Source organism: Rhinolophus ferrumequinum, chromosome 24 (genome assembly GCF_004115265.2).
Source record: "Rhinolophus ferrumequinum isolate MPI-CBG mRhiFer1 chromosome 24, mRhiFer1_v1.p, whole genome shotgun sequence".
NCBI classification, from domain to species: Eukaryota; Metazoa; Chordata; class Mammalia; order Chiroptera; family Rhinolophidae; genus Rhinolophus; species Rhinolophus ferrumequinum.
The window spans coordinates 20,442,343-20,461,740 of NC_046307.1; the positions used below are offsets into that span (position 1 = coordinate 20,442,343).

General features: G+C 42.4%; 1 protein-coding gene across 3 annotated transcripts in view; it reads right to left on the reverse strand.

The window, feature by feature from the left end:
* Window positions 1–6,704: 6,704 nt before the first annotated feature.
* JAKMIP2 (janus kinase and microtubule interacting protein 2) overlaps window positions 6,705–19,398 on the reverse strand; it is a 140,839-nt gene continuing 128,145 nt past the window's right edge. For 2 of the 3 annotated variants that reach the window (XM_033096678.1, XM_033096676.1), the window contains one exon: window positions 6,705–13,539. Coding sequence is in view for 1 of the 3 variants with exons in the window: in XM_033096677.1 (XP_032952568.1) it covers window positions 13,519–13,539 (21 nt within the window). In the remaining 2 variants the exon portion in view is untranslated. The remainder of the gene's footprint in view (window positions 13,540–19,398) is intronic. The other variant, XM_033096677.1, reaches the window with a different exon arrangement.

Consider the following 19,398-nt stretch of genomic DNA (forward strand, 5'->3'; position numbering starts at 1 on the left):
GTGGTGGCCACTCAGCCACCACCCCTGGCGTCACTTGCAAATCATGAGTCAAACCGGCCCCCCATGGGGCTATCAGGCCCAACCAGCGACAGTGGGGGCTTTTGACCTGCCAGGGCCAAGTCCATTGCTGCCGTTCCCCTGCTTTCAAGCATGTGGGTGCTGGCAGCAAAATGTTTCCATTTCTGCCATAGCCTGGCTTTAACAGAGTCTCACTGGTGGTAACTTGTAATTGAATGGGAGCGGCCGTTCGATGTAGCAGAGCTTCCACTAGTGCGGGCCCTCCCTTCCGTGGTCTCTCATTCAGGACTCTCAGGACATCCCATAAACGCGAGGCCCAGTCACGCATTGTGGGAGGGTGTTTTGACACCCGGAGACCTTGCTTCAAAAGGCCGTTATAGCGTTCAATCATGCCAGCTGCTTGTGGGTTATACGGAGCATGAAACAACCATTGCACGTCCATCCTGGCAGCCCAGCGCTGCACTTCTTGCCCCGTAAAATGGGTATCTCTGTCACTTTCAATGACTTGGGGGCGCCCATAGAGGGCGCATAGCCGTGTAAGAGCGACCACTGTATGCCGCTGATCCGCAGCTGGACACGGCCAAGCAAACATCAATCCCGTAGCAGTGTCCACTGCTGTAAATGCGTATATCGCATTGCGGGCCTTAGGCAGGGGTCCAATGTAATCCACTTGCCAGCGAGTGAGGGGCACCCTCCCTCGCGTAATCTGCTGTGTCTCCCAGGGGAACCTCCGCCTTTGGGGGTTGTCCTGGGCACAGACGGCACAGTCATGGCAGGCATATGCTATCTCCTGCCATTTCAAAGGCAGACCCCAGCGTCTGCTCACCTGCCACATGGTTCGGCTTCCGGCGTGCTGCAATTTCCTCTGCAGCCAATGGGCCACATCAGTGGCAGGAGCCCGTTCTAACCATCGGACCCGTGCTAGGGCATCTGCTTCATCATTACCTGGGGACACTAAGGGGGAGTGACCTGTGACATGCATTAGGGTCACCTCTTTTCTCTGCCCTAGGTCCCAAAGGTCCTGCCACATGGCTTGACCCCACAGTGGACGGTGTCCTACCAACCAGTTTTGGTGTTTCCACGTAGGGAGCTACAGCGTTAGGCCCCGCAACACCGCCCAGCTGTCAGTACAAATAACTAGGGGCCCGGGCTCGTGGCTGATTACCATCCACACAGCCCGTAGCTCAGCCCACTGGCTACTCTGGCCCGTCCCAGGATCAAACCAAATGGGGTCTGTTTTGGGTTGCACACCAATAGCCGTCCAAACAGCTGCAGCCCCTCGGCTAGAACCATCGGTAAACCAGGCATCCTCAGGTACTGGGGGCTGTCCTTCTTTGTAGGGCGAGGGCTCCAAGTCCTCCCCTCTAGGCAGAGTGCTTGGCTCAGCCTGGGCTACAAGCTCCACAGGCCCCAGGACCTGTTGTAGCTCTGTCCTCAAAGGGCTTGAACTAAGGGTGCTACGTTGCTCCAAGTAGGCACCCCACTTGGCGAGGGTGGTGGTCTGTGCCACCCCCGTTTTGGGTCCCTGGGTCCACGTACGGACCCACCCCTGGACAGGATAGGTTGTTCGAACCAACACCCGTGCTGTTCCTGTGATGGCTTCTGTGGCCACTAGGGCTGCGTACACAGCAGCCAGCTGTTTCTCTATTAGTGAGTAGCGGACCTCTGCTCCTTTCCATAATTGGGACCAAAATCCCACTGGCAACCGGAGACGCTCCTGCCGTTGCCAGAGGCCCCATCCGTACCCCTCTTGGGTTACGTGAACATCAAGTTCAAATGGGCGGCCGGGGTCCACTACTTGCAGAGCCTGTGCCTGCTGCACTGCCCGTTATGTGGCAACGAAGGCTTTCTCTACAGCCTCTGTCCAATCCCATGAGGCCCCCTTTTTTATCATATTGTACAAGGGCCTTGCCATTTGTGCTAGATGGGGTACAAACGCCCGCCAATATCCTAGCAGACCCAAATATGTCTGCAATTGGGAGACCTTGGTCGGCCAGGGAAAGGCTTGTATCTTATCAATGATTGCCTCAGGTATAACCTTTGTCTTACCCGACCACACAACACCCAAAAACTTGACGGATAAGCCAGGGCCTTGGACCTTTTCCTCATTCACCGCCCAGCCGCGTGACTTCAGGTGGCGGAGAAGAGAGGGAGCTGCTTGCTCTAAATCAGAAAGAGAATCTGATGTTAACAGAATATCATCGACATAATGAAACAAGGCCACAGAGGATGGGCGATCCCACTGTGCCAAATCCTGGGCCACGAGCCCGTGGCAGATAGTGGGGCTGTGCAAGTATCCTTGCGGAAGGACTTGAAAAGTCCACTGTCGCCCATCCCAAGTAAAAGCAAACTGCTCTTGACACTCGGGTGCAATGTCAATGGAGAAAAAAGCATTGGCCAAGTCCACTACATAGTGATATGTCTCCAGGCGGACAGTCAGACGATCCATTAAATCATGTATTGAAGGCACTGCAGCGTGCAAGTGTGGCGTCACCTTATTTAACTCCCTATAGTCCACAGTCATTCGCCAGGTCCCATCTGGCTTCTTGACAGGCCATACTGGGGAGTTAAAGGGACTGTGTGTCAGCCTCACAATATGTGCCTTCTCCAGTTCCAATATTGTACGACCAGTCTCCTCCTGCCCTCCTGGCAGGCGGTACTGTCACACTGTAACCACGCGCCGGGGCTGTGGCAACACTTGAGGAGGGTGGTGAGCATGCCCCCGTGTCACCGCTTTCACCACCCAGATCCGGAGACGGAACTCTCCTACCGACATCTGTAAGCTGAGGCCATGTAGCACGTCCACCCCTAGAATATACTCCGGAACAGGGGAGACATAAACCTTGTAGGTACGAGGGGGAAGTCTTCCTATACCCAGTGGTAAGGAAACGGCTTTCACAGTCACAGTCTTTCCCCCGTAGCCATCAATGCAGATTGCTGGTCCAGGGAACAGTTCTGGGTTCCCATAAACAAGACTGCAGTCTGCGCCAGTGTCAACTAGGGCCAAAACCCTCTGCACATTAGAAGGGGACCAATGTAAGGATAGTTCCACATGGGGCCTCCGGTCCCTGCTCGTCCCCTCTGACCGGGTACCTTGGCCCCACCTCTAATCAAGCTGAAAGGAGTTGTCCTCAAGTGGCTGCATGAAGTCCTGGAGGGACACGGGTCGCGCTTGCTCAGACATCTCCTTTATGCTTCTCCGGAATTGTTGTTCCGGACGCAACTGTTTCCAAAGTTCCAGCAGGAGTGCATTGGGTTTTCCGTCTATTTTCTCCCGATCGACCCCTGCTGCCACAAGATCACGCCACATCTGTGCGCGTGTTACTCTCTGAGGTCCGCGACCTCGCCCCTTTACCTTTGGTATGGGCTTCCAGGTCTCAACTGTGCGAACCTCCTGTCTTAATTTCCTTCGTCTCCGGCTTTCAACATCCCCTAGGGTGGCCATGGCAGTTGTAACTTCATGGATACGTCGCCCTACATAAGGTGTAAGAATAGCAACCAAGGATCCAAAAGCACTCGCAGGTGCAGTATCCAAAACCAGATCTCTCATGCTGGCTGTAAAAAGCTCGTCATCCGGCCCCTGCATGTTAAGGTTAAAAATAGCATGTCTCATACCCATTTCACGGATGATTTGCGTAAGTTCCGTATATGACTGCCATTGACTCACAGTGTCTGGCAGCTCGCCAGCCTGTCCCCATACTGTGTGTACCGCAGCAGTGAGCCACTCCATTAGAGAATGGTTGCCCTGGTCGTGGGCCAACCTATGGCAGTTCTGTAACCTTTGTCGCAGGGACGGATTCACTGTCACAAAGGCTAGCTTTTCCATCTCACCCGGGGAGCAGAGAATGTTGTCTGCTCCCTCATCCCATAAACGTAATAGCCAAGCTGAGACTGGCTCTCCAGGGCTCTGTTTGTACCGCCTCCCCAGCTCCTGCAACTCAGTGGGAGTGTAAGGGGTGTAGGTTGTGAACTCAGTCACAGCTGGGTTGCCTGCAGCAATGCCCCCGGGGCCCAAAGGTTGCTCACGTTTTACTCTTTGCTTCAAGATTGGCCGGGCTTGGGGGTTGGGAGCTACATTGTCTCCACTGGCTTCCTCCGCCTCTGCCTCAGAGTCTCCACTGTGGGGCCCCGCTTCCAACAGGCAGACCCAAGCTTCCAGCGCTTCCAACCGGGACACCTGGTCCGGCACCTGGGCCATTTCATTAAGTGCATTTTCCGTATTGAGACTCAAGGCCGTGAGGAACAGCTGGCCCACATGGCCGGCTGTAGCCTTCTCCTCCTCCGGCAACCGCTCAGCCAGAGCCTTCAGGGCCCTCTCCACGCTGGCTGGAGAGCCATCCATGTCCTCCCACCTCTCCTTGGGGGTCCAACTCCTGAGAACAGTGGCCACCGGACACCACACACTGTGTGGGGGCCACACGTCCTCCTGCCCAGAGTCAGACTCCATTCCTACCTGGTCGGAATCTTGCTCACCGTGACAGGTGCCTGAGTGGGTGGAGGCCTCCTTATAAGATGTCCACAACCATCGGATCCTAAGGCCGCAGCAGATCATCAAAATTAAGGCAATGCCTTCCATGGCCAAGAAGGTGGTGTGCCAGCTGGAGGCTTGAGTCTCCCAGGCGGACCGTGCCTCCCGTTCCCGGTGTCGCTCCTCATGGGCCTCCTGAAGCTGTGCTCTCACACGCACAAACTGCTCCACCGCCCTTCGGAGAGCTTTGGCCGGTACCGTACCCTGCTCGCTGCGCCATTTGTCATGCGGGGTGTCGTGCGGGGCGGCCTGCGGGGTATCCTGCCGACTACGCCAAGTGTCATGCGGGGTGTCAGGCAGGGTCTCTGGTCCCGCTCCCCACACAAGAACGCACGATATGGCTAGGCCAAAAAGGAAAACCCACGGAGCCATAGGTAGGGAAGTCATACCACTATGGTCTCACTGGAGGCTGGGTTTACACGACGTGCGACCTGCTGTCCGCTTTGCTACCAACCGACCGACTCTCCTCCACTCTCCTCCACTCTCCTCGACTTCCCTCCGTAGCCCCGGCAGTTATATTAGTGGCCAATGGCTCAATGGTTACAGCTGACGGCCAACCAGCCACAGCTGATGGCCATCTACTACCTGAGCCAGCACCTTTCCACATGAGGCCGAGAGCCTGGAAACTGCTTTCTGGGGCTCTGTCCCCACAAGATCAAAATTTAAAATTCAAAGTACGGTTTCTACGATATACCTGTATCGCTTTCACACCATCGTAAAGGCAAAAAATCGTAAATCAAACCGTCGTAAGTTGGGGAACGGCTATATTTAAAGAGGGCACAACTGGAAGCACTTAATTCAGTTAGGAAGCTGCTGCAAGAGTTCAGGTGAGAAGCTCCCCGTAGAAGTGATGGAGAGTAAAGGAGAACTAAAATCAACAGCACTTGTAAAGGACTGGAGGTAGAAGGAGAGGTCAAAGCAGGAGAGAAGTAAGCCCATGAATCCATCATGATTCCATCTAGGACTCTCACCAAGTTGGGGGAACACAGGAAAAGGAGCAGGTGTGGAATGAAAGATTAACTCAGGATACTTAGTGGTTTCCAACCTTCCTGTTTTGATTTCTACTTCATTGTTTCTCAGCTTTATCTCTCTTATTTTACTATAAGTTCATTGAGAGCAAGGAACACATCTTGTCCTGATATCCCTTAGGATGCCTTTTAAAAAAGCACTGTTATCAAATTGTTAAAAATGTCATTCTCATAAAAATAAATGAGCACGTGTCAAAGTTTTATGTACTTCATTAATTAAAGGAACCAGAAGAATGACAGAAGGATTTGAAGAATGGCAAAATGTAGGCTGAAATGAAGGTAATGTTAGAAACCAAAGTAGTTAATTTGTATGTAGGATAAAAACCTAATCCTTGGGTTTTTCTTTTTCTATCAAGCAGGGGGGGAAAAAAAGTCACATCTTATCAATTTTCTGTAAGTTAGCCTCTAACTTTAGAGGGCTGAAGACCATCTGGGCTCTTATCAATTGTTATATTTCCCCAGAGTCAAATGACTTTCCAATTGGTATATTAGAAAGCACTCTGAAGTGAAATTATCAAGATACATACATAGGCATCATTTTGACTTAATTCCAAGTTTTGAATATTTTTCTCCATACTTTCTTATAGTATCTCTAAGAATATTTAATGTGCCTTTTAAAACTATTGAATTTATATCCGATGCTATACAAAGTCTATTTGAGGTGGTGTAAATTAAAAGCAAAACAAAATCAATAAAGCCAAAAGAAAATAGAAAGAATTGAGAAAATGCCTTAATTACATTTTAGATTTGTTCGTGCATTTCTAGGCAGTCAGTAATTTACACAGTAAATTATTCATCTCTTATCATAAAGGAAGAAACAAAAATCCAGTTTTGAGGTGGTTGATATTTTGTTTTGTGTTTCCTCCACCTGCAGGTGTCATATGTACCTTCCCAGAGATGACAGATGAAGTGGCTCTCGTTTTCAACATTTGTACAGCAATTATAGGCACAGATTACCAATGACTATTTGTTGTGACATTTTTTGGTCAAAACCAATGACCTCATATTTATAAGTGCATCTGTGTGCAAAAAAAAAAAATGTATTTGTTAAAAACAATTAAAAAAACACAAAAAAACAAAAAAACAATTTTTATTTGGAACAATTTCAGTGAGAAAAAAGCCCTCGTATTTCACCCTTACATTCCATGTGTAACCACAAAGTTGCTTACATAAAACTAGCATTCTTCATCAGTCATTTGGCACAAATCTTTACCAGATTTAATTAAAGATTACCCTTTTAATCTTTATGGGCGAGGTTAGCCCTTAACTGTATGCCTGAACATCTGGGTCTGCACTTTTTTAGCTGTGTCCTGAGTCCATAGGAGGAAGCCCTTTCTACGGGCCTAGTGGATATTTCCTCTCTCACTGGCACTATGGTAGAAAGTGTCCCCTTTTAGCATCTCCAGAAGACATTGGTCCTTTCCTCTGCAGCTAGAAGTCACTTGAGCCATTGATATAATAGCACATTTGAATTTTACACCAGAATTGGAGTTCATCAAAAGAGTTTTTCGTTTATAAAATTAGACAGAATCCATGATCATAACAGCCCATTTCATGGCATGCTAATATGCCTGGTACTTTTCTCACAGACTCAGTCAGTTGTAAGTCTCCATCAAATAACGCAGATTGTGATGTCTTGAGGACCGGGGCTATGTCTTACTCTTCTCCATTTTAAAGATTTGACATGGCATGTACATGGTACCTATAAGTGGGTAACAGAACATTGGAATGAACTGATGAGTGACACTTTTTGCTGGTTAAAGAGGTTACAATTGAAAGAAGAGACCTTCTCAGCATGGATTTTCAGAGCCCACCCCTAAATACTAGTATTTTTTAATGATTCTTAACAGTGACCTACAAAATTGTACTGCATACTGTACCAGATTGGTTCTTTGTCTCATGTATACATGGGTCACTTCCTGCATTGAGTTCTTTCAGGGTTGAGCCCAACAGACCAGGCCATAGAGATGGCACAAAATGGATGCTCACGTGACACATACTCATTAACTTGTTACATCTAGTGGCTCTATAAGGTAGAGGAAAAAGGTGGATGGACAAAGGAACAGGAGTATATCTAGAATAAGGATGGCAAATAGCTGGAAGAATTCTCTCCCAAACTACTCGGAGCAGGCATGGTAAGGATCATACCTTCTGAGTGGAAAGTCTGCCTTGGACTCCTCACCAGTGCCCCTGGCAGGTATCATAAGAAATTCAGAGCATATATGAGAGTCATATCTAGACTTTCCTTGATGTGGAATTTGTCCCCTGTCATGACACGGTTAGCCCTGATTAAAGGCTCACCCTGTTTTTCAAAAGTAGGTAAGCATTCAATTCAAAACAAAACAAAAACCTATGAACAAGTCAAGATAAAGTTTTAAAAAATGCAGCTTGTTTTATTTTTATATAAACTAAAACACCAGAGCTCATTGATTCCTATGTTTAATACATAAATTATAAAATAACCATTCATAAAACTTTACGTACAATAAATTAATTCCAATCTCTACGGTAATACATACAGTACATGTACACGTTCGGAGTACTTCAGGGGATCATTCTGGTGAAACGCAGTCAATTTATATTTTTCTTCCATTAGTAAACAAGCACTGAAGCAATATATGGAGTCATGCTAATGAGACGGAAAGAACCCCAATTGAGGCAGCTGATTGGATGAAAGCTCTGAGAAGTTGGTCCCCTGGCTACATGGATACAGTAGACATCGGGGGAATTAGGTATTCAACTATATTGGCTCCATACTTGAGTCCCCACAGAATTGGATCTTGAAACATGCATGAATCTTTCTGCAAATGGGATTTTTAGCTGATAAAAACATAAGACTTTTGGCTAATATAAACACTGTAGGTTGTGCTGGACTTACAGTTGCTCTTCCCAAAAAACCATCGGCATCACTACAAGGCTTGAGTAATTGGAAAACCAATGGGTAGTTCTTTTCCTCAGTCACCAACAGGGAATCGTAGTAATGAACAGAAGGTGGAGTAGGAGGGACAAGAGGCAAGCAAGGAGGGGAAGAGCACAGACACCAGATGTTAAACAAAAACATGAGTTACCAGCAGGATCAGAAAAATCCCCTTCCTTAAGTCTTCGATCCTAGGACAGAAGTACACATTTAGTAAGCACTCAACCATCATACTATATACAGAATATATATGCGTATATATATACATCACATATTTATAAGTGTTTGGACTTTGATCTGCCTCATTATTATGGTTAATCAGGGGAAATAGGCACATTTTGTGAAATGTCAATCAAATATAAATGATTGCTGTTATTAATGGATGCTTGGGGATCTGCAATTTAGCAAGTTTGTGGAATCTTGAGTGTAGGCAAAATTGGACTCAGAATTGTTTATCCACACCACTCCCACCCCATAGAACTTTGCTATAACAAGGATGGAAATATAAACACGGTACAAAAACCTCAATGCAAAACCACAAAGACAAAAATAGGGAACTTCACCCAATCGACCACTTGTATCTCTGAGTTTGATACACTATGTTGAACAAAGCAAACTGTAATCTTTCTGTTTGCCACATTGACCCTTGAAGTATATCTTTAGTAATTTTGATTCAATATTGGACTTGGACTCTCAACAATAGAAGATTTATTTAGGAAGAATTAAACTGCCAAACTACAGGCAGCAAAGGACTGTCAACCTGCTCTGCCCAGTACTGAAATGGAATCACAGAGGATCAACCCCAACCTTCTATTGTGTCTGAATTCTCTTGCCAATACGCCGGAACTTCAGTCTCCAAACAATATGTCATGTAGAAATGACATAGCAGTTGAACGGAATGGAAGCTTTCATCCCTCTAGACTTTATGACCTACTTTTTTCCCTTAGAAAGTAGAAGTCCACTTAAGGAAAGGCCTGGGCCCGTTCTGGAAGCATTAACTCGTTACATAAACAGTCATCTAAGATTAGCTTTGATTACTGATCTCTCAAAAGTTAGATTGAACTTTTTCAATATAGTAGATAAATATATATATTTTCTGTGCCATTCTTTGACAGATCAAAAAATGCAATTCAATATTTAAAAAATAAAATGTCTATGCTTTCCCTCTATTTTGGAGAAACATAACGCATATTCTCCAATTATTTAAACATCAACACACAACTGATCAGTATTATTTTTACAGTTTCCATGAAAACCTAGGCAGGTTAAAAAAAACTTAATTCATTTTAAAACAATAAACTTGTAAATTACATTGAAGACATTGAACATATATGAAATACATGTTTTACAGAAAAAGTTGACAATAGGCAAAAAGGAACTAGTTTGCCAGAGATTCATTCTAAACTGAAAACAAAGTCGAAATAAAATACTGTAGTGAAAATTATTTGGCAAACCTTTATTTCCTGTTAGTAGTGGAGAACAAAATGTCCCCTTTCTACTCCAGTGATGACTCCTGAGCCCCCTACATTACCTCTATCCTTCTGAAGAACCATGCCACCTACATGAGCAGTTATTTGTGAATGGAAGATAATAAAATTTATCCTTTCATCCCTAAAATCTCATGATTGGCAATAATTTCATTTATATGAAATAGGTTAAAAACAGATCTTATACTTATTTTCTGCAAATTCTAGTGTTTCCTAAAATAAAACTGGGGTAGCATTAAAATAAAGTCCATTTAGTAATAGACGCTTTCTAGTCTTACAGCCAAATATAGTCTTCCATTTTTTTTCCTTTCTCATAAACAATTTCCAATCTTGAATAACTGTGCTAAATTGGGGCTTTCATTTGACCTCAAACTACTTTTGAATATTGTCAGTTATGTTTATTTTCCAAGAGGTGATATTTTGTTAAGAAAAAATGAAGTAAATTAACCCTGAATAATACTGTTCTGATTGCTACTATCTCATTGGCCAAATGTATCAGGACAGTTAAGATGAAGAAATTAAAGATAAGAGTGGGGAGTATCTGCTTTTTGTAAGAAGTGGGGCTACAATCAACCTATCTATTATTAATAAGACATTCTTTCTACTATTGTTAAACATCACCTACAAGTGAAGCATTCTTTTAGTTAAGGTCCATTTCCATGGATCCATGAGTGATTGTAACATACATTTACAATTTTGCTGATATTTTTATAATTGTGGAAATGGATAACCTATAAAATACTTGGCCTTAACCAATAATATGTTAATTTTGAAGATCATGAGCAAGACTTGGTAAAAACATCACCTTTTAGCCTAAAAGCTAGAGAAATTTGTTAATCTAGATTTTAACAAGAAAGAACACTTCCTTTCTCATTTGCCCTAAACACACCTAAAGCTGCTTAGATCGTCGTTTGAGCTGTCATTTCTCTTGTATGATTTTTTGTGTGTGATGCAATCAGATTTATAGCACATAATGTATACGATTAAACAGTATGTTCACAAATATTTCTAATCATTTAAACTACTCAGTGCTTGGAAATAAAATTTAAACTACAAGTTTCCTGGTGGGGAAAGTAAGATGAAGAGAAGGAAAGTAGGTTTGGTGGAGGAGATGGAGTATGAATTTGCTCAGATGGACCCTGGAATGGCCAAAGAAGAGCAGTAGCAAAGTTGAAGATGCAGGACAGTAACTTACCCTTGTCTATCTCTTCTGAATTTGAAAGGGTCGGGTCACAGACTGTAGTGGCACCATCTTTCACGATGCCTGCACAACGACTCTACTATTCATACGTAATCGGGAACCTACCCAGTTGAACAAAGAATCCAGCAGAAGGATTATTATTTTGTAGGACACATCACTGGACCTCCCCCCAAAACGAAAGGGATCATCAGATTCATTATGTGATGCTATCAGTTCACTCCAGGCCTTAATTCGATGGTTGGCTCTCCTACGGTAAAAGTGGTTTTGTATTATGGCATGCATATGCAGTAAAGAGAGCTAGGAGATTCTCACCATTGAAAGGACACATTCTCCTACCTGGTTCAGTATCATGAGATGATCTACATACTACACGTTATTAGAGACCCTGGCTTTGGATCTCTCAATCTTTATTGCTAGTAATGTCCCAGGTAGTTTGATGGGAAAGCTTCAGTGCCGCAGGGCTTACATTTAACCAAACTGAAGCACTATTTTATTACACAGGGGACTTTTTCTCAACAATACAAGAAATTCAAATAATATAGCAGTCATAATAATTACAAAGCACTTTGTGCTACCTTAAGCACCTCTTGTTCCAGAATTGCAAAAAAAGAAACTTTATGAAAAAGCATTTAACCTCATTTTGCAGATGAGGAAACTGAGGCACAGAGAGGTTAAGTGACTGGGCTAAAGATACCTGTGTCAGCAGTAAATATAAGAACAAAAAGTGGACCTCAGCATTCTAGCTTTTCTTGTACGTTATTCAGTTATTGTGCTGACTTTGAAAAAGCCAGGGGGTAAATCTGAAGAATAAGATACTGAACTCATGTATGGGGGTGGGGAGGTGGAGTTGGGTTGGTTTGGGTAGCATTTCATAGAAAGAGTTTCTGGCTCCCTACATATTCTCTATGCATAGGAATTCTAGCCCTGTAAATAAAACCTTGACAACTTGAAAAATTGAGGCTGTTTTGTTATTTACAGTAAATGAGTTGTAAAATTAGGTTTTCAGGAACATTTATTTGCTCTCAGACCTGAATCCAAGACTTGGTATTACATAACTTAGGAAAAGTACCAGTCTTCTAGTTGTCTCTGGTAGAAAACAACCTATCAGTAACATAATGTTACTTCTGTATAAAATAGCAGAGCTGTCTTGTTGCTGTTAGCTCTCTGGGAAAAAAATGTTGTCAGTCTATATGACGAAAGGTCCGAGTGCTCTAGGCATATCAGGACATTTTAAAAAATAATCATAACTTAGTTTAATATTCACATCTCTGTGGCGAACTCAATAGTTGGTAGAAGTTTGCTTATCGCCTCTATGGTGTTTTTACTCAAATCATATAACATTTATCTGCAGGCAATTGTAAGCAGCCATTTGAAAACCAGTATTTTGGAAACTGAAAAGTTCAGAGATGCTCTCTGGCCCATGTTCCCTTAGAGATGCTGGCATTCTAAACAGAACTAAGTTAGGGAGCTTGTGATTTAGAGCATCATCTTCTTAATTTTCAATATGAATAAGATCAGTCTGTTGTTCGAGGAGGAACACAGATGTGACAGAAGGTCAAGGAAGCATCAAATCTGCTTTTACTTCTAATGTTACATTCGCCTGGGTCCTTCATCTTGGTTGCCAGTGTAGCTGGGGTCACTGTGATCCACTTCTCATCGGTTATCTGTGGAATGAAAGCATTCCACCAGCTCCACCTTCTGCAGAAAAACAAACCGGAGAGTGCTTTTCTTCCCATTCACATTGCAGATGTCTCTGTTCCTGAGTTTTAAACAATAATAAAGACAGAAAAGCAAATCCCTGTAGTAAGAAACCAGACTTTTTAAATGAAACATTTTATTGTAAATAGCTCCTGATAGGTATTCCTCGTGCTTCATTCCCCACCCACCCTTGTTTTTTTTTTGTTTGTTTTGTTTTGATTTTTTTAAAATGATATTTCAGGACTAGTGTTTCCATGGGGTGTGGTGTTACAGTAAAATGACCCCCCCTGCACAGCAGGGGTAGAATGTTTCTTTGTAACTTTGGTTCCATGCCCAAGACACATCTTTGCTTGATCTGCTGAAACTGTTTCCATTGCTGAATTTTTTTTCTTTACACAATATATGTTTATAGTTCTTTTCTTCTGGTTTGACATATACAGGTTTCATTAAATGCAGCATATATTGTAGATTTTCAACAGGGTCATGTAGGAACTGTCAAGTAAGAAACCTTGAATAATGGCTTTAAAATACACAGTTGTAGTCCTGGCTACAGGGTAGTTCTTAGCTTTTGATCTCCCTCTCACTGCTGTAAACATTTCTGCCATCTTTGAAGGTTTAGAAGCATTTGCCTTTGTGGGGTCTTATCCGTGTTTTCGGTTACTCTGTAAAACAGGAAAAAAATCTTTAATCACCATTCTGTCAAACAAACAAACAAACAAAAACCCAAACAACCCAAGCTCTTTTTTTTTAAAGAAAAAAATATTTTTTATTCTTTACCACCTCTTTGAGTTGTATGATCTTGTGCAAATTATATAAAGAAAGTCTGTAAGCTTAATTCCATTAATTTAAAATGAGAAAACAGAAGTATCTATTTCCAGGACATGGGGATTCCCTGGGAACTTTTCCACTAGGTTTCCTGGTTGACCCCAGAAATGTCCCTGAAAAGGTACTTTCCTGGGCTATGCCAGTCAGGACTCCTTGCTCTGTTTCTCTTTAAGTCCATGTGTCTGGGTTTTTTCACTTGGGTAAAAGTTTAGGTCATAATGTTCTCTTCCAATAAAAGCTGGAAATCGTACAGAAGATGTGCTGCTGAAGGTCATGGCTTGTAGAGTCTGAATGACAATGGATGGAGCAAATGGGATTTCCATTTTCTCACTGTCTGTCCAAGGACAAGTTATTTAACTTCTCTAAGTCTTAATCTAGAAAATAAAAATACTGATTCTGTAGCAGGATCCTACTGGGACCCCAGAAGTGGTGACCAGGATCCGAAGTGGTGGAAAGGACGGCACTTAGTACCCCCAAAGATGCTTCTAGTCCACCAAACAGAGGCAAATTAAAGATTCGAAGACATTTCTGACACAAGTGCAAGTCAGAGATATTTGGAATTCACATCTGCGGAGCCACTTCAGTCTGCTCCAAAAGATTAGGTTAGACTAGGATGAAAGAGCAGAACCAGTAGGAAGCAAGTGCAGTCATTGGGACGGGAGTACACTGGGGGAGGGCATACATAGAGATTGGTGGTGCTTGTACAAAGGAGACACACATTCTGTTGCTCAAACACAGAACAATGCTCATCTTCCTTTGTCTATCTGGGCAGAGAACTGGACAGGGATGGTGGGCAGAGACAGGGCCTGTGGCTTCCTTCCCAGCAAGAAGCTGTGGCTGGTACCAATGGTGGTACCAGAGAAGCCGTGGAAGAGCCTGGGCCACAGCCAGTTAGGGGATAGTGCAGTGAGCATGCTATGCACAGCTTCTGAGGACCTCGTCCATACTCGTATGTCCCCCAAATGGTGAGTCTTCCCTCGCCTTTCATAGAAAAGACATCGGGAACTGGTGGGTCATAGTTGGAGGAACGGCATCAACACCAGGGAGATGGCCCCAACCGTGCCGGTGGAGTTGAAAGACACGGGTCCCTTTCTCTCTTCCCCACCCTCCTAAAGAGCTGAGTCTCAGATGGAAAGGAAACAGATCTCTTAGAGCCAGACTGTGAACGTCCTCCTCCACTGGGGACAAGGGGAGGAAGGAGATTAAACAGAGTCTGAGACAGAAGTTGTAAACTGAGCTAGACTTTCAAGAACTGAAAGTGACTGAACATTTTGGGAGCCAACCTAAGATTTAATTAAAGGATGAGAGAAGGAAAAAAGACAAAAACCTGACTGAAAGCCATGTTTTGAGAGAAATAGATTACATTCATATTTATTATACATCCCACTGGGATGAGATCCTAAAACAACTAGTTACAACTATAATATTCCTATATTCCCTGGTAAAGAAGAGAACTGATCTGAATGTATATAAAATACTCTTTAAGGTATGTGTACGTGTGTGTACGTGTGTGTGTGTGTGTATATATATAGTGTATGTGTATATTTGTATATATAAAATAAATATGTAAATACAAAAGTCTTTTACTTGTAAATGTCCACCTTGTGTACTCTCAGAGATAAATCCTAAGTTCTCTTTCGAAGCACATATGCATAATTTCTGCCTGTCACAACTGGGGTAAAGCCCATCATTTGAGTAAAACCATGTTGGTTTTAAAAAAACAAATGGATTTAAAGGCTGTCTCCCAGAATGTTAAATTTCTATAGATTAAGTATCTTTAAAGGAACTATGATTTCTACAGGAAAGCGAGATTTATTCAAATTGGCATTCTGAATAACTGAAGTGTTACCCAACAAGTCACCACAGATGAACAATTTTCAATGAGCCCAAGGTCAGTACACTTTAACTAAAATCGTCTAGGATATAAATACGTCTTTGACTCAGACAGCCCTTCTGGATATTATAGAACTGTAGGGATTCTTTTGAATGGGTTGCTTATCAGCGCTGAGCTTTAGTTTCTCTTCTGTAAAATAGTGAATTGTAGCTATCGGTTCTGAGAGTTTACTACATGCCACCAGACTCTACGTCAGTGAATACAGTGATGTCACTCCTGACTTGTGGCTCTAGTTTCCAAGTACCTACCCCTTCCTGATTCATAGAAGACACTTGGCAAGTATTTGTTGAGATCAATTGATGGGCTACTTATGTTCACTATTCCTTAGGATTTTCTAACTGTTGGAAGGTTTTTCAGGTCCTTTATGGACACATATTTAGAGGCATATTGCTTAACAATTGCAGTTAACTCTTATTCTTTAGTTACCACAAATAACCAAAAATCACAAACAGCAGTCACTCCCTCTTCCTGCTTCCCATTACTCTGTAAAGGGAACCACCATCCCGTCAGTTACACTATCTAGAGTCCTAAGGGCCATTCCTGACACCTTTCACTCCGTCAACCCTCATACCCAATTTATCATATAGCAAAACACTCAATAAATAGTAGCTATTATTATTACCTCCATTGTACAGATGAGGAAATGGACTGTGAGGACCATTAGGTAACTGGCCTATAAGAATCCTAGTGAGGAAGACAGGTGACAATGAACAAAACTTAACTGAAGGCAGAAGATCAGGGGAAGCTTCCCTGAGTCCCTGATTTTACATTGAGATGGGAAGGACAAATGGATATTAACCAGTTGGTGGTCGTGTGGGAAATGCGGTTCCGGGAGACGGAAGCATGTCTTGGAAGGCATGAGCCAACACAGAGTGCTTGGCAGGTCCTAGAAACTTTGCTTTTCATGAGCCTTTCCATGTGTCAGGTACTATATCGGTTGCTTTACTTACATGGCTCAATCCTCAGAAAAATAACAGATGCTATTATTTGCTAATGTTTCGTATTAGGAAATTAATGTTTGGAGAAGTATAATAGTATCTATTTTGCAGGGTTGGTGTAAGTATTAAATAAAACAACGGGCATGAAATGTACTTTTTCAACTGCAAAACAGGATGTCCTCTTTCTCTTCTTCATCATAAAATCATCACTATCATTAGAAAAGTATGTGTTGATTGTCAACTATGTGCTAGGCACAGTCTAGGTAGTTGGGATATAAGTGTGAATAAACTCATGTATGGACTGTGTCCTCATGAATCTTACACATAATGAGGGAGACATTAACTGAAAAAAATAAACAAACAACAAAAAAACAAAAACGCCAATACATGTAAAATTTAGCCAGGAGTGAAATCAAGGAAGATTTTCCTGAGGGAGTCACAAGAGAGCTGAGATCGAAGGATGAGTCAGTAGGTGTTTACTAGATAAAGCAGGAGGGAAAGTTCTGTGCACAGGACAGCCTGGCCAGAGACTTGTGGTAGGCAGAAGGAAATACGGCTCATCCAGGCAGGTCCAGGAGCTGCAGGAAGCCTGAGGGATTATCTGAGGTTAGACCATTCAGGGCTTTGTTGGCCACATGAACGAACTGAGACATGACCCTAATGGTGGTACTTTCCCAAGAAGGGGGCATGGTTATGTTAGATTTGTCTTTCCTAAAACTCACTCGGGCGGCTTTGTGGAGAATGAATTACAAGAGTGTCTAGAAGAGAAGCACTGAGCCCAGGTAGTAGGGTATTCCCACTATGGAGTGGGGGAGAATGCATCTGTTTTCCTCTGTTCACTCTGTCTTTAAGTAATTCTCCAAATGGCACATAAACAACAAATCGGAGAGTTATCTTGGTATTGCATTACCATGCTATCCAGGGCTCTGATCTAACATGTCACAAATCTGCTTTCACATTTATTTCCCCAGCTATCTATCTATTCATTCATCCATCTGCCCTTCAGTTCATCTGCCAATTTAAAATTGATCCAGGACCTAGTAGATATAAGGCACTATTGTAGGCACTAAAGATGCAAAAGTGAATAAAGCATGAGCCCTACTCTATGCTTTGTTAATGGTCTAATGTAGGTGACATAGGGAAACAATTTTAGCATGACTAAATGAAGGCTAATGGTTATATTTACACAAAGAAAGGACTGATGAACTGGTATACAATAATTCATCTTACAGGCTTCTTTTACCAATGTAAAAAAATAAAGAGCAAAAGTTTCCTATTCCAAACAACAAATGTAGGAGAGATTGGTCTCATGTTGCCATTTGTTTTCCATAGGCCACCTATGGGCATTGATGGGAGGAGCGACTGATAAAATATAAACGTAATAAGAAATAAACATTTGCCTATTTTAATGGAGAATTTGTAACTAATCAACTGTGGCTGTTCTTACAATACAGTATTTATATTTTATTAAGTTTTGTTTTGGATCAGAACGATAATACGGTAATTATGTGCCTTTTAACATGTATTACGTTACTGGATAAGTGAAAGGGCCTTTACGTTCTTAATGTCACTTAATTCTCTTAACATAACACCATGGCTGTAGGTAAGATAATTATAACCATTTTATGGAATAGAAAACCTCATCTCAGATAAATTAAACCTCTACTATGACATAGCTAGCTAGTAAATGGAGTAAATGGCAGCATTCCAACCTAACAGTATATTTAACCTCAAGGCTTTACACTCTGAACTACTCAGCCATTTTCCTGGACATATTTTATACCCACCCAGATACACTGTCACATTAGTTTGCTACGTTATTATTATGTTTTTTTTCATTCGACAATTATTAAGTGTTAATTATGTGCTACTCTGGAGGAAAAACAAATCAAATTTTATATATGCCTCAAGGAATTACATAAAAATGGGAAAAGGTCTAGAGATGAACACACTGTAATTTCAAAACCCAACAAGTAAGGAGAACTACACAAATTGTGGACGACACCTCTGGTTTTTGAGCATAAATGATGCTCAAAAATCAAGAGAAATGCCCTCTTTCATTTGTGAGGCAGTCTGGTGGTTAAGAGTAGACTGTGGAGTGAGGCTACCTGGGTACAAATCCTAGACCTGCCAACTGCAGCTGTGTGGTCTTGGGAACATTCAAAAGCTACAGTTCCTCCGACTGTAAAAAAAAAAAAAGGCAATGATAGCAACACCGACTTTATAGGGGGTTTTGTTCTATTGCTTAGAACACCACCTAACACATAAGTGTTAACTGTTATTGATGTTAATGTTCAAACCTACTCATTCTCTAACTAGTATTTATTAAGTTGGATTTTTCTTTCCTAAATCACCACATACCGTGTTTCCCCGAAAATAAGACCTAGCTGGACATCAGCTCTAATGCACCTTTTGGAGCAAAAATTAATATAAGACCTGGTCTTATTTTACTATAAGACCCGGTCTATAATATAACATAACATAACGTAACATAATATATTATAATATAATATAATATACCAGGTCTTATATTAATTTTTGTTCCAAAAGATGCATGAGAGCTGATTGTCTGGCTAGGTCTTATTTTCGGGGAAACATGGTAGTACTCGTGGCTCATAAACTTTATTTGCACTGTTTATTTATTTATTATTCTTGCCCTGTTTGTTTATTTATTATTTATCATCAGGACTGTTTAGTTTTTGATGCTCTGGTCATTATGATCCATTCTTAGAGAATCTCACCCATTTCACTTTAGATATTCTCATTCAATTTAAGAGACTCAGTCCTCTTCTGTATGTGCTACAAGGCTACCAACCTTTGTGTCAGAAAAAAGATAACTGTCAGTCTGAAAAGAAAATATTTTG